The sequence below is a fragment of the Moschus berezovskii genome, chromosome 19, assembly GCF_049115385.1.
Source record: "Moschus berezovskii isolate FMDL1 chromosome 19, NW_MosBer_1.0, whole genome shotgun sequence".
NCBI classification, from domain to species: domain Eukaryota; kingdom Metazoa; phylum Chordata; class Mammalia; order Artiodactyla; family Moschidae; genus Moschus; species Moschus berezovskii.
In genome coordinates, this window is record NC_142478.1 from 71,597,663 (window position 1) to 71,611,761 (window position 14,099).

The window sequence follows — 14,099 nt, forward strand, 5'->3', positions numbered from 1 at the left end:
AGCTTTCCCTTATATGGACATATTTATTTAACCAAACTTTAATTGTTGTTTCTAACTTTTTTGCATTGTGAAAATGCTGTGGTGAACATCTTTATAAGTAAAGATTTCCCTAGAATACAGCGTTGAAAGAGAAATTGTGCAGTAAAGGGAGTTTTGCGTATCTTCAGGACCTTTGACTGTGAATCACAAAGTCTCCATCCTGGCCATTTGCCCCATTCGTGTGCTTATCCACAGTTCTATGCACACCTGTGCTCTCCCAGTCATGGGATCCCCGTGTTCACAGTTAAGGTGCCAGGGCTATTTGGAATCATCTATTCAGTGGTCAGTTGTCCCAGTCACATTGCAGTGAATTCATGTAAACATACTTCACCTTTGCTCACCCCCCCACCCCCACCCTCAAGCTCGGACGTTTCTGTGGCACTGGATTGCATTGTTCTTGTAGTATTACCACTTTTTTCTTCTTCATGAGAGGTGGCATTAAGGTACATATGAATTGTTAAAAACAACACAGAAGCTGAAGATTTTTTGTCTGTTTGGTTTGGTTTTGGTGGGGGGTGAGCGATGGTAAAACTGAAAAGCAATGAGCCAGTTGACTTAAAGTGTTTTAAGTGTTACCGGGTGTGTCCTTTTCCCTCCCCAGAAACCCAGACGGTGACGTGAGCCCCTGGTGCTACGTGGCGGAACACGAGGACGGCGTCTACTGGAAGTACTGCGAGATCCCCACCTGCCAGAGTAAGGCCCTGACACCCCCTTGGCTCCGAGCACTAGGCTTCTGGAGTGGAGGCCAGTGCCCCAGGGTGGGGAGGGGAGGGGGGAGGGCAGATAGTGCAGGCAGGTGGGTTTCCTGGAGCAGGTGGGAGGAAAAGCCATCTGGGCTGAAGATTTTCATTTCTCTCATGGAGGCATTTTGGGAAGGAAACCCTCAGGTTCTCTCAGGAGCCCCTTCCCTCCATGGATAAGCCCAGAACTTCACCTTCCACTGGCTTTCCTCACACCGATTCTTTCATGGGTAGAGATGGCACCAGCTTGGTAGCAGTCCAGAAAAAGAAACAGTACCTTGCACTTTGGGGAATTAATTTTCAAAAATGAGGGAATTCTCCAAGAAAAAAAAAAAAATGAGGAAATTCCCTGGCAGTCCAATGGTTAGGACTTAGCACTCTCACTGCTGGGGCCTGAGTTCAATCCTTAGTCGGGAAACTAAGATCCCATGGGGTGTAGCCAATTTTTTTTTTTTTTTAAGAATGAATGAAGAGCCTTTTATTGACAGTAAAACTAAGTTGTGACTCTACTTACTGTTTAGATTTGATGTGCTGTGTCCCCTGAAAGCTGGTGTTCAATAAATGTCTAATCAGATACCTTCAAAACCAATGTGATAGCTCCTTTCCTCACATTAGCATAAAGATGTTCTATTGTTATATTACAATAGCTCACAATTTTTCACTCTCTACTACTGGAAAACCCACTTTCTTCAGCCTTTTAGCACAAGATCTGTCTTCTAATATGTTCATTCCTTCATTCCCTGTTCAGTGTTTATCATATGTATGTAAAGGCAGAAAGGTATCTTGACCCTCAGGGCATATGTGATATGTCAGGGGATCTTAGAAAGATACTTGAAAATAAGGTTGAAAATGTGGGAAGATTTAACATATGGAAATCAAAACTAAACATGGTAACCGTAAGGCATTTACTAATCGGTGTTTATAATATCTTGTTAAATATACCAGAGGAATAGAGATTCTCAGTTCTTAGAGCTGAAGGAAAGGACTGCTCTTTCATAATAATCCTACCCGGATTTTTTCCCTCATGATTTAAATCTACCCTTTGTCCTGCCTTCTCTCCCACTCCTCAGGTCAGGAAGGGGTATGGAGGTCCAAGTGGGACCCAATACTCTCTCCTCGTGCCTACCTCAGCAGTCTGAATTCTGCTGCCTCAGGGGGACCGGTGCTCACTTTTCGTGAGCTAAACTTTTGCACGTCTCACTATTGCCCAGCAGTTAGGCCCTCACTTCCCTGTCCTTCCAGCCTAGTATACCTTGATTCAGCTCCACCAAATTGAGAAAACTGTAAAAATCAGAAGAATAGGCTTTTGCCCAGGCTGCTTAATCAAATTTTTAAAATGAAAAACATCTCTTTTGGCTCTAGTTATGTGAAGAAGGAAGGGGCACGGGGAGAGGAAAGCAGATTTTCCTCGGTCCATTTGTTCTGCACAATGATGGTCTTTTAGCACCAGCCTATGTCATTCTCTCAGGAACGGCGAAGAGGGGGTTTCAGTCCTAGTGCTTTTATTTGGAAAGATAATCCTCAACTCTCATTTATAAAATATATTTTGGGCCAATGGGAGCAGACTCACGTGGTCACTGAGACTGAGTTCCAGAGTAGAGAATTCCAGCAAAACAGTACAAACCGCCTAGGTCCCCTCTAATTTGTAATATTTGTCAGATGTGTCTCACTGTTCCAAAAAAGAAAGACTAAATATCATTTTTCTTAAAGGTGCTTTCATAACCCTCTCAGAGCTTCTAAAGCTGGCCTTGAAATGGTCAAGGTGGGAAGACACACAGAAGTTGGGAATGAGAACTGGGAGCCCTTGGTTTAGAGTGGTGGGAGGAGGGAGCAGTATCTGGCTTTGGTCCTTTGGAAAACCCTTCTGTTCACCCTGTGGGCACCAGGGTCCCCACTGAGCCGGGCCTCAGACCTTGAGTCTGCAAGGACATTGTGCTTTTAATTTGTCAGGTTAACAGAGTTGAGAAAACCTCCTAAGCTGTTTGCAGCAGGAGACCTTGGTAATTGCCTGATGGACTCAGCTGAGATCCAGCCTGCCTATTTTAGGCCAGTTTTGCCCTATTTCTGGATGTGGAGTCATAATTTTCATGAATAATACTAACCCTCTGTGTGAAGCCCGCTATTCATGATCAGCATTGAACTTGTCATACAGGAAAAGGCCTGTGACATGATCAGATTCCTGGAAAGTTCATATCTGAATATAACAGACCCAGCAGGAGCCAGGGGGAATGAATGTTTAGGGACAAAGCCGAGTGTGGTTGAATGGTGGGCCATTGTGTGGAGACCGGAATCTCTGTTACGCAAAGAGCTAAAACGAGTAGGCAGGCAGAGACCAAGTCTAATTCTAAAGGGAGCAAAGAGAGATCTGAACTACGCTCTTGACCTATGGAGCCCGGATCAGAACTTACTGTTAAAAGGAGAACAACCCCCAGGAAATTGGATTTGCTCTTCAAACTGCTTCTGCCAATATGTTTCTCAGAAACCCCATTCTTATCTCAGAGCGAAGAAATACAGATTTTTAAAAGGAAATCCCAACATCAAGTTTACCATCCCTGTTTGTCCCGCCTCCTGAATCTCTTAAGTCCTGTTGACTACTGAACAGGAAATCATTTGGCTTAATGTCCAGCCTTTGCGTGTCTGTCTCTTGTTAAATAGTCAGCCTCACCAGTCCTATTCCTGTTTATTTCATTGCTTTTGAGGGACAGGCACTATAATACCCTGCATGGCTTTTGCTTTGTTCTCTTTTACCTACAAATTCTTTATAAAAGTTTCATACAGTTTTTGAAACTAAGTAGTCTAGTTGGGGGATAGCAGAACCTGCAAATGGTATTTAAAGACAAATATGATTTTCTTCACATCCCTGATTAGAGCCTGAGGCCACAGGCATGAGAAATTTATCATGTTGGCTCCAAGAGCTATTTTTGGTTTGCAGTAAAATTTTCACCTGATTTCTACACACTCAACCATAAAAATTCCCCTTTGAATTAGGGAAATTTGAATCCTGACAACGTTAGATTATATTAAGGAATCAGTGTTACCTTTCATAGGCACAGTAATGGCATGCGTACAGAGAGAGCCATTTTAAATTACAGATACACACCGAGGTTAGAGCATGTGTGAGACTCGTTTTAAGTGACCTAGCCTTCCAAAGAGCGAGTGGCTGGGACAGGGGCAGGGGCAACGGATGGAATAAGAATGTTTTTTCTAAAGTGGCTATTTGTTGATGCTTGGTAAGGGCTCATATTCTTTCCTACTTTTTGTGTACGCTTGAAAGTTTAAATTACAAAATATAGTTTTTGTAATACTAAAAAAATTTGTAATATTTAAAAATTTTAAACTGAATGTGTAAACACATTCAAAGTATCCAGATTCAAGTGTGTAACATGACTCAACTGTACTTTTTAAACATAGTTCACAGGTATTTGGGTTAGTTATTAAACTTTTAATAAGTTTAATACTGTTATTAAAGTTATTTAAAATTAGTTATTAAAGTTTAAAGGAAGTGATTAGCTGTGACAAACGACATCATTCAAGCTCCAACCATATCTCAGGCCTTGTGCACAGCAGGGGACACAGGTGGTATGGTCTGCAGCCTGCGGGGAGCCCCTAGCTTAGAAATGGAGGCAGCACGCAAGCAGATGAGCGTGCGTGAGATGCTCTGCATGCGTGAGATGGACACAAGGACAGGAGCACTGAAGAGGGCGGTCTACTCTGCACAGGCAGGCGGCAGGGCTGCTCTGCCAGAGGGCTTCTGCAAGAAGTAGGGCCTTAGTGCAGGGCTTCTCCCACTTTATGGTACCTACCATCACCAGGGAGCTTATTAACATGCAGTTTCTCATTCAGTAGCTCTGGAACAGACCTGGGATTCTATGTTTCTAACAGGCCCCTGGGATGCTGGCACTTCAGGACTGCACTTTAAGCAGCCAGGTTAGGGTGGGGCGGAGGGAAAAGTTTGTATGCGTGCACACACACACGGGAATTCTCATGCACATCAGTGTTGCTAAGACATCGGTTTTTATAAAAAAAAGTCAGGAAATGAGGTCTGAGAAAAATTAAACAGGGCCAGATCATGGTCTGGGTACAAAACCTGACCCAGAAAGACAGTGATGAGGCCTGGGGGAGTGCCAGGGTCAGAAGGAAGCCCTTCTCCATTACTTCCTAAGCCTCTGTGTCAGGGATCCAGGGCATTGTTCCTCCCTCCTAATCCGTGAGAAAGTCTCTCCTGGTGGCATCATTCTCCCAGACTTGCCCTAGGAGGACGCCAGCAACAGCACCTCTGCCATTGGGGACCTTTGGTCGGTTACCTCACTGGCTTAAGTTCCTTTTAATTAAATGACACCGTGACTTTGTTCAGACAGATTTGTTGTTCTTACAGAAATGCAACCCAAAAAAGCAGGGTTTGAAAGCTTCTAATTGTGATCCCTAATAAGAGTTTTTAAAATTCAATTTTAGTGTATGTGCTGCTGAAGCAAGCACTAGAGTGTTTAAACTTCAGACTTTGAATAAAAAGCCAAGGGCACTTTGGCAATGATGGTCAGTGCAGGTCCTCAACTACAGAAAATGTTTTGCTTCTGTCAGCACTTTTTGCATTTTAATGTCAGCACTGATTTTTTAATGTTTTAGCTTTTTTCAGTTATTATTGAGTACCTCATATATGTAAAGCACTTATATTCACATTACCTTTTCAACAATTCTGTGAAGCAGGTTGTATGTTCCCTCCCTCCTGCCCTCCTTGGTCAGATGAGAAAATGAAGCTGGAGTGGTTAAGTGATTTGATGAGGATTACCCTCTGAGCCAAATAGGATTTGAGTCTAGGACTCCTCATCGCAAGACCAACCAGTGCCCTTTCCCTCCCAGGACTTGTGAACAGCCCCATCTCCTTTATTTCCTTAAAAGTGGGGGGCTTAGGATGGAACCAGGCTACAGTTGAGGTCATTCTTAAGAATTTTTCTTTGGGGATTGTTTGGGAATTTGAGTTTGAAATTCTGATGGTATGTGCTGAATTATTAGGATTGCCTTTTCAACACTGGGGAAACCAAAGGATTAACTCAGTGGCGACAGAGGGTCTGCAGTTCAAGCTGTTAGCTCCAAGCCATTCTCTTTTCTCCTCTGAGTTTGGGAAATCCCAGGCCCCAGGAGTAAGCAGGCTGCGATAGTATCCAGGAAGCATTCACTGCAGGCAGAGCCGCTCTGGACGCTGTTGGGCCCGTCTCCACGGGTGTTCCCGGCCCAGCTGTTCTCAGCTGGGAAGGGGCTCCCCACAGGTGGACCTTTGGCATGAAACCACGCATCAGTGGCCTTGTCCCAGCCTCCGGGTCTCTCCCAACACCTGTTCCCACTGCTCTGAACTTCACCTTGAAAAAGACACATCTCTGCACGTCACTAACACTTTACAGCTAAATAATGAAACCTCAAACTGTAGTCCATAGCCAAAGCAATATTGAAATTGAAATGAACATCAAAATACTGTACTTTATGCAGTCTCATTTTTCACCTTTTCTCTCTTTGAAACTACAATTACATAACCTTTTTATCTAAGTGAGCCCTTTTAGGTTGCCAGAATTAACGGTCAGAATCCTGTTCTGATGATTTATTTTTTATGTTTGTTTTCCCAACTGGACTAAACTGTTCAAATACAGGCACTGGTTCTGAAATCTCTGTGACGGACAGACCTTAAGGTGGTGGGGACCCAAGGTTTCTTTGAAACCTGTATTTGCCCAGTGGGCTCTCTCATTTTACTTGGACTGTATGTCTGTTTATGGAGGGGTGCTGATAGAATTTATGGGGGCTTTCCCCCCTCAAACCATGTATTTTAACAGTCTTCCACAGCCCCTTGCACAGTGCAGACTGTAGTAGTTTAGTTCAATCGCTCAGTCATGTCCAACTCTTTGTGACCCCACGGACTGCAGCACATCAGGCTTCCCTGTCCAACACCAATTCCTGGAGCTTGCTCAAACTCATTTCCACCGAATTGGTGATGCCATCCAACCATCTCATCCTGTGTCGTTGCCTTCTCCTCCTGCCTTCAATCTTTCCTAGCGTCAGGATCTTTTCCAATGAGTCAGTTCTTTGCATCAGGTGGCCAAAGTATCAGTCCTTCCAATGAATATTCAGAACTGATTGACCAAGGGACTCTTGAGAGTCTTCTGTAACATCACAATTCAAAAGCATCAATTCTTCGGCGCTCAGCTTTCTTTATAGTCCAACTCTCACATCCATACATGACTACTGGAAAAACCGTAGCTTTGACTAGACGGACCTTTGTTGGCAAAGTAATGTCTCTGCTTTTTAATATGCTATCTAGGTTGGTTATAGCTTTTCTTCTAAGGAGCAGGCATCTTTTAATTTCATGGCTATAGTCACCATGTACAGTGATTTTGGAGCCCCCCAAAATAAAGTCTGTCACTGTTTCCATTGTTTCCCCATCTGTTTGCCATGAAGTGATGGGACCGGATGCAGGCTGTAATAGATGCTCACCAAATATACTTGCTGATGTGATTGTCATATCTCTCCCAGGAAGAGACAACACAATCCAGTGGAAAAAACTTGGCCTCCAAAGTCCTTCACCTTAGGTTGGAATCATCACTTGCTTAGCGCTCACAGCAAAATTACTCTCTTCTCTTAGCCTTGGTCTCCTCATCTCCACCTTCCAGGGTCATTTTGAAGATTAAATAAGTAAAATACACACGTCTCCGAGTCTAGGGACCTCCAGGGACCTAGCAGAAGGTAGGCAGAAAAGTACAGGCAGGGACTGTGGTGGCCTGTGCTTCCTCCAAGGCGTGGACTACCACTGGCATGTTCCTAATATCAAATTCCTAAACAGGTTCTTCCCAACCTTCGTTTTATTGCTATTCGGTCCTGCATTATCTGATTGGCCCCAGGGCCCTGGAGTGTGCCTCAACTGCTTGCCCGGAGGCTGTTCCCCTGGGGCCTGGTGTGACCCTGTGCTCAGGGAACACCGGATGGCCTGCATTCCTCTGACAGTGCAGTTTTATGGTTTCAGAACAGGCATATCTCGATTACTCATTGTTTTTGGCAGTGAATGTTATTTAATTTCTCATTAAAAAATTCAGACTTTCTGAACCAAGTGGACATTTTCCTCAGCGACAGTTATATACATTGCATTTCAAAATTGTTCTAAAGCATATTAATAGCTTAAAAAGGGAAAATCATTCAGATCAGTAAGGACAATTTTACTGATAATCTTTATACCAGCACCAGCCTGTAAAAAATACACATGAACATAAGGAATAGTCCCACCCTCAATCTTACGATGTAATTAGGAATCTGAGCTATAAACACAGGAGAAAATTGGAGACCAGCCATCAATTATATAAATAAGATTGAGTTATGCAGTAGAGAGCTGTGAGTTTTTGAAGTTGAGAGAGCTCGGTCAGGGTTGGGGAGCTGGAGGCATCATTAGGGAGAAAGGCCAGAGGGGCTGGAGGGGTCAGGGCCCCGCAGGTCAGGGAACAAACAGCCAGACAGAGACACAGAGGAAGGACATGGGACTGCTGTGCATGTCGGTGGGAATTACGCTGCCCAAGGAAAGGAGTGGACAGAGAGGAACTGGGTGGGAACCTCGAAAACCAGGGCTGATTAGATTGAGGCTCACATACAGGGAAAGCCCTCCTCATTCAGGAAGATGAGCCCAGTGTCTGTTATAGGGTGGATGGAGGAGGGATGTTTGGGGAGGGGAGGATAGGCGTAGATTTCTAAATGGAGGGATGAGGGCCTAGGCTATGGTGGTAACAGCAAGATCATGCAGGAAGGGCTCATCCAAGATGCATTTAGGAAGGAGTCAGAACTTGATGACAAGTGAAATACATACAACATGAAACAGCAGGATGAATAAAGGATGCCTCTGTGGTTCTTTGCCTGGGATGTTTGTGGTGTCCAGAAAGAAGGTTCGAGTCAACAAACTGAGCTCTTCTTCCTAGAGACACAGCAGTACCGTACCGTTCTTCCTGAACTCAGACTGACCTTCTGTTGAGTAAGGTGTTTTGGTTGTCTGTTACTGCATCACAGGCCACCCCAAAGCCCTGGTGTCTCAAACAACAACAGCTTGTTGTACCTCCTCGTTCTGTGGACTGGCTGAGTTTCAGCTCGGCTGTGCTCCTCCTGCTATCATCTGGGCTCAGTCAGGTGTCTGCATCTATCGGGCCTCTGCTGGGGCTGGGATACCCAAGGGATGTCCAGGATGGCCTCAGCCCCCTACCTGGGCAGCCTCTCTTTCCAGCGGCACACTTAGACCTCTTATAGGGTGGCCAGCTTCCAAGAGAAGCTGCCAGTCCTCTTAGGGGGTGAACTCAGAAGTCCACCGTATTCTATTAATCAAAGCAAGTCACAAGGTCAGTACTGATTCAAGAGGAGAGGAAATTGGTTCCAAGTTGAAAGTGGGGAGTCGCATGTATGGAGAGGGAGGAAATGATTGGAGCCTCCTTTGGAGACGGTCTACCACATTCTGTCCCCAGAAATGAACTTTCAAAGAAGGAAGTTCTGCCAGAGGAGAACCATCTCTGTGATACATCAGGGTCGTATGGGGGTCAGAATCCTTAGGAATTTTTCCTGCCTTCCCCAAGGGTAAAATTTCATAGGGGAAGACAAGACCTTGTTTACTTACTTATTTGGGTGAGTCGCTATGAGACTCAGAGACATGAGTAGAAGAATCAGAGTGACTGAAAATGAGAACTGATTTAGGAGTAAAGTTATAGAGGTAGGGATTGCCCTTGAGGTCCAGTGGTTATGGCTCCATGCTTTCACTTGCATGGGGCTTGGTTTGGATCCCTGGTCAGAGAACTAAGATCCTGCATGTTGCACGGCATGGCCAAAAGAAAAAGTTCCTGAGTTAGAATGGGGCCACGTTATGGTAGGACTTGGACCAAGCTGGCAACTGTCAGGTTTTTAATGGAAATTGTAGGTGGACAAGATGGAAAACAGGGTGCGCATGGGCTGGGAGTATGGAATAATCCACACCTAACCTGTCGATGCTCTGAGGGAAGTCTTTGAAATGACTGGTCATCTGATAGGACTATCAATGGCATCATCTCCTGTGTACTTAGATTCTTATTCCCCTCTCCTTCAGAACAGAGAATTCAGCTCCTGAGGCACCAGTGTGAAGGCAGAAGGTAGTGAATGACATTATGATGTTTATAATAATTAGCCTCACCCGCCCGCCCCGCCTTCTGTAGCCGGGAAACGCATTGCTTGCTCTTGGGAACTTTCCCATCGAGGAGTTAGTAGATGCCAGTATACATATATCGTTTCAGTGTTTTGTTAATACTTCCAAACAGTGTACATTGAAAACAGAATCACTTGTTTTCATAAAATTCTCCCGATGCGCTTCATCACACATTAGTGATCAGAAATGAGATGTAATTTCCCAGTCCCTGCCCACAAGACCTGAGTAGGACCTGACTGTGAGTTGAAAGGAAGATTCACCCTAATTCATGGATTTTGCAAGAATGAACTGCTGTTGGGTTTGATTGATTGTAGATGGGTTGTGGTGTGGTGTATCTGAAGGCTATTGAATGCAACTTACAGTGCTTAATAAAAATCTTTATTTTTTAGTATAAAAAAGTAAAACAAGCAATCGCTGCATAGTTTCCGAAGAGCCAGATTTCATTTGTAAGAAAATGTAAAAGATGTTCCCCAGAGCCAGGGCAGAGTTTTCTAAAATGCAAGAGAGAAACTTTGCTTCCGGTTTCTTAAACAGATCTCTTAAATTTGGCAGTAGACAACACAATGATGGATCAGGATTTCTTATGCAAATTACCAGCTGAAGATTTTTATTCAGATTGAACTTTTATAATAAAGGGCAGGCTTTCTTCTTTGTCAGGAATTGTCTGCAAGGAATAGAACTCACTCAAGCTAACTTGAGCGCAAGAGATTTATTGGAAGGGCATTGGGAGAATATCACAGACTCCAATCCCTGCGTCCCAGAACCTGGGAAGGAGGTGCCCACACTTACCATCTGTCTGTGGGGCTGCACAGTCTCACTCTCTGCCCCTCTCTGTCAGTATGGAGTCCATTCTTCTTCCTCTTTGTGGACCAGCAGAATCGGCTCACTTACCCACTCACGTGGCCCAGATGTGGCTTGATGCCTTAATCCAGGCTTGACCGAATCCCACAAGTCCGGTGCCTGCAGTTCAATACCTAGAATCCTAGTTCCAGGTTCCTGGGAGAGGGAGTCTGGTGACCCCAGTGGGGATCAGCAGTGGCCAAGGATGGCGCTCGTAGGCCTGCCCCCAGCCAACAGCAGGTCCTCCGAGACAGTGGTTCTCAGAGAAGAGCTGTTGGCCATGGAGGCCCTGTGGAGGCGTAAGGTGCACCTTCAAAGTGAGACCACAGTTATATCCAGTTGCAAAGGCTGTTGAGCAGGTCTGCGTGGTTGCTTCCCAACAGTTGCTTGTGGCAGTGAGAAGACAGTAGTTCCTGGGTTAATCTGAAGAGAGAACCATCTTCCCTTAGCTACCTCTAAAACTTTTACCTCTGTCAAGAACCCTGAATCTCTGAAAAGGTTGTTGGTAATTAACTGTCACGTTTTAAAGCACCAAGTGTGGTAAACAAGGGGTCCATTTATATTTTCAGATGATTTTTAAAAATTGAAAATGTGGAAGCCTCTTTGGTAAGAGAAAAAAAATGCATGACCAAGCCACAGGACTTTAAAGTGGTCTTGAAAGTAAAAAAGGAATTTGAGAACAAATATCCTTTTACAAATTGACTTTCCCTCCCCGCTTCTGGGAAGAACTCAGGGTGGGACACGGTCTGGAAATCCACTCAGCTGACCAGTCATGCTTTTGAAGACGACAATGACGTGTCTTCTCTGGCGAGACTTGGAGCCACACTTTCCAGTGAGAGTCAGCGGCAGCGACAGCCCTCAAAGGCTGGCCTTACGGTACATAGAGTGCCGAGGGACTAACATGTCTGCAGATTTAGCCCTTCATCTTAGGGAGTCACTTTCATTTAGCTCCCAGACTGGCCTTATCAGGAGAGGGACGCCAAGGAAAAAGCTGTGGAGTGAGCATTCCCCCAGAGCAGCTGACCTCTGCTCTCCAGGGAGAACAGCCTCTCATGTATCCCCCACTCAGGGCCCTGAGCCTGGCCAAACTGTGGCTTCTTCTCGGTCACCTAGGAAACCCATCTCCTGTCTGCCTTCCTGAAAGGGCTCTGGGTTTCATGGGAAAGGCTTGCATGGCAGTGCACTGGATCTACCCAGATGTAGAGGTTAACATTTTAATATCTGGAATCAAATCCAGTTTTCCAGGATAACTGCCTTTGATCTTATCTTTTAATTCAGTGCTGTTTTACTCTTCTATCAACCCAGCAGGTTATTCTGGTTTGTGTGGGAAATGATGAAAGCCTTTTTGTATGTAATGATAGCAAACAGTGTTTATTCAGCACATACTATATTGCCGGGCCTTGTGGTGTTTATTTACATTATTTAATTTTAATTCTCACAAGAACCCTTTGAGGCCCATATCACCCACTGTGGATGAACCTGAGCTTAGAAAGGCCGTGGCAGAGGGACCCAAGTTCACCCTGTCGAAAGCCCACATTTGTGATTGTTGCAAAACGCTGGTGCTTCTGGACAGGTGATGGTAGCACCAGCGCCCTTCAGAACATTTCCAAGAACTGGGAAGTAGGCAAACAAACAAAAGCTCTGAGCTACTGTATGGACAGCTGAAATTGAGAAGGAAACGTAGAGGCCTTCCCTCTTTCAGAAACTATTCTTATTTTCCACACAGTTCTAATAAGCTCGATAGTTTTTGTTCTAAGCCTACTTAGTTTTTAGTGTTAATCGCTCAGTTGTGTCCGACTCTTTGTGACCCCATGGACTGTAGCCCGCCAGGCTCCTCTCTCCATAGAACTCTCCAGACAGGAATACTGGAATGTGTATTCCCATTCTGAAATGGCCATTTCCTTCTCCAGGGGATCTTCCCAACTGCAGAATCAAACCTGGGTCTCCTGCATTGCAGGCTGATTCTTTGCCATCTGAGCCACCAGGGAAGTCCGTAAGCCTAAGCCTAAGCAGCAGCAAGCTAAGAAGAGCAGCCAAGACCACAGGCACTGGCAGTAGCAAGTAGACACTCAGACCCCTTCCAGTGCTAAGGCTCTGAGGGCTCAGCTGCCAGCTGTAGCCGTGGGGACAGACAAAAGGACACAGAAAAGCACACAGTCGGGGACCGTTTGGCGACATCCAGCTGGTGACCCCAAGCCCCAAGGTACAAAGTAGGTTAAGCTAGGTTGTTGTTTTTTTTAATTATCTAATGCATTTTAGAAAAGTTTCATCCAAAATGATGAAGATAGAATTTTACCTTTTAAAGTTAACCTCTAATGGAGAACCTGGTTATCTGGAGTGGTGTTTCTAGCTAGCCAAAGAGGACAGTGAGGAGTCAAAACCTAAGTGGACATCAAGATTCAGGTCAGCTCTCCTCTCACTCTGCTCTGCACTCTTGACTCCCTGCTGCCTGACAGGTACCTTAACCCACACTCTCCATGAGTTTAGCCAGCAATGTGGGACACATTTGTTCATTGAGCACCCAGTTTCAGGGCACCCACTGTATGGCTGGGACCATACCAGGCCCTGGGAATGCAATGGTGTGCAGAAGATACAGTCCAGCCCTTAAGTTCACATTTAATCGGCAAATTAACTGACATAAACAGGTGTTTAGAGTCAGGTTTCGCACAGGCTGCTATAGGAGCACACCACAGGGGCGTGCAACCTTTTCTATGGAATGGGAGGGTGACAGGAGGCCCATGGGGCTTCCCAAGGGGAATGATGCTCAGGCTGCTATCCTGAGCAGAGAGGAGTGTTCTAAGCAGAAGGAACAGCTTCTGAGCAAAGGCCAGAGAGCCATGTGCATGTGGGCAACTAGCAGATGCACTATAATGTATGTTGGGTTTCATATGGAATGTGAGCCAAGGTTCAGAGAGAGGGGTCATGCTGAGGGGATGGGATAGAGGAGCAGCATAGACCAGGTAGGGCCTTGGGCCCCACGTGAGAGAGTTTGGACTTGATCCTAGAGGACGACCCGGGAGCCCCGAGGGTTTCAGGCAGGGCCCCTGCGTACCTCTGTAGCTCCTGCTGCCTTCCCGTCTCTCTTTTACTGGTCACACTCACTTCTTTGTGTTCCTATGAAAACCAAGGTCATTCTTGCCTTAGGCCCTTGCCCTTGGCCTTCCTTCTGCCTGGAATGTACTGTAAAGGTTATTCTGATTGCAGTGTACTAACTCGATTAGAGTAGGGTGAGCCTAGAAACAGAGAGATGGAACAGGAGGCTGATAGAATAGTCTGAGTGGGAGAGGTGTGTGTTCTCA

At 45.4% G+C, this 14,099-nt stretch overlaps 1 protein-coding gene across 2 annotated transcripts in view; it reads left to right on the plus strand.

The window, feature by feature from the left end:
- The window catches only part of KREMEN1 (kringle containing transmembrane protein 1), a 55,042-nt gene that overhangs the window by 22,014 nt on the left and 18,929 nt on the right, over positions 1 to 14,099 (plus strand). For both annotated transcript variants that reach the window (XM_055405049.2, XM_055405051.2), the window contains exon 3: positions 641 to 732. In XM_055405049.2, coding sequence (XP_055261024.1) covers positions 641 to 732 — 92 coding nt within the window. The remainder of the gene's footprint in view (positions 1 to 640; positions 733 to 14,099) is intronic.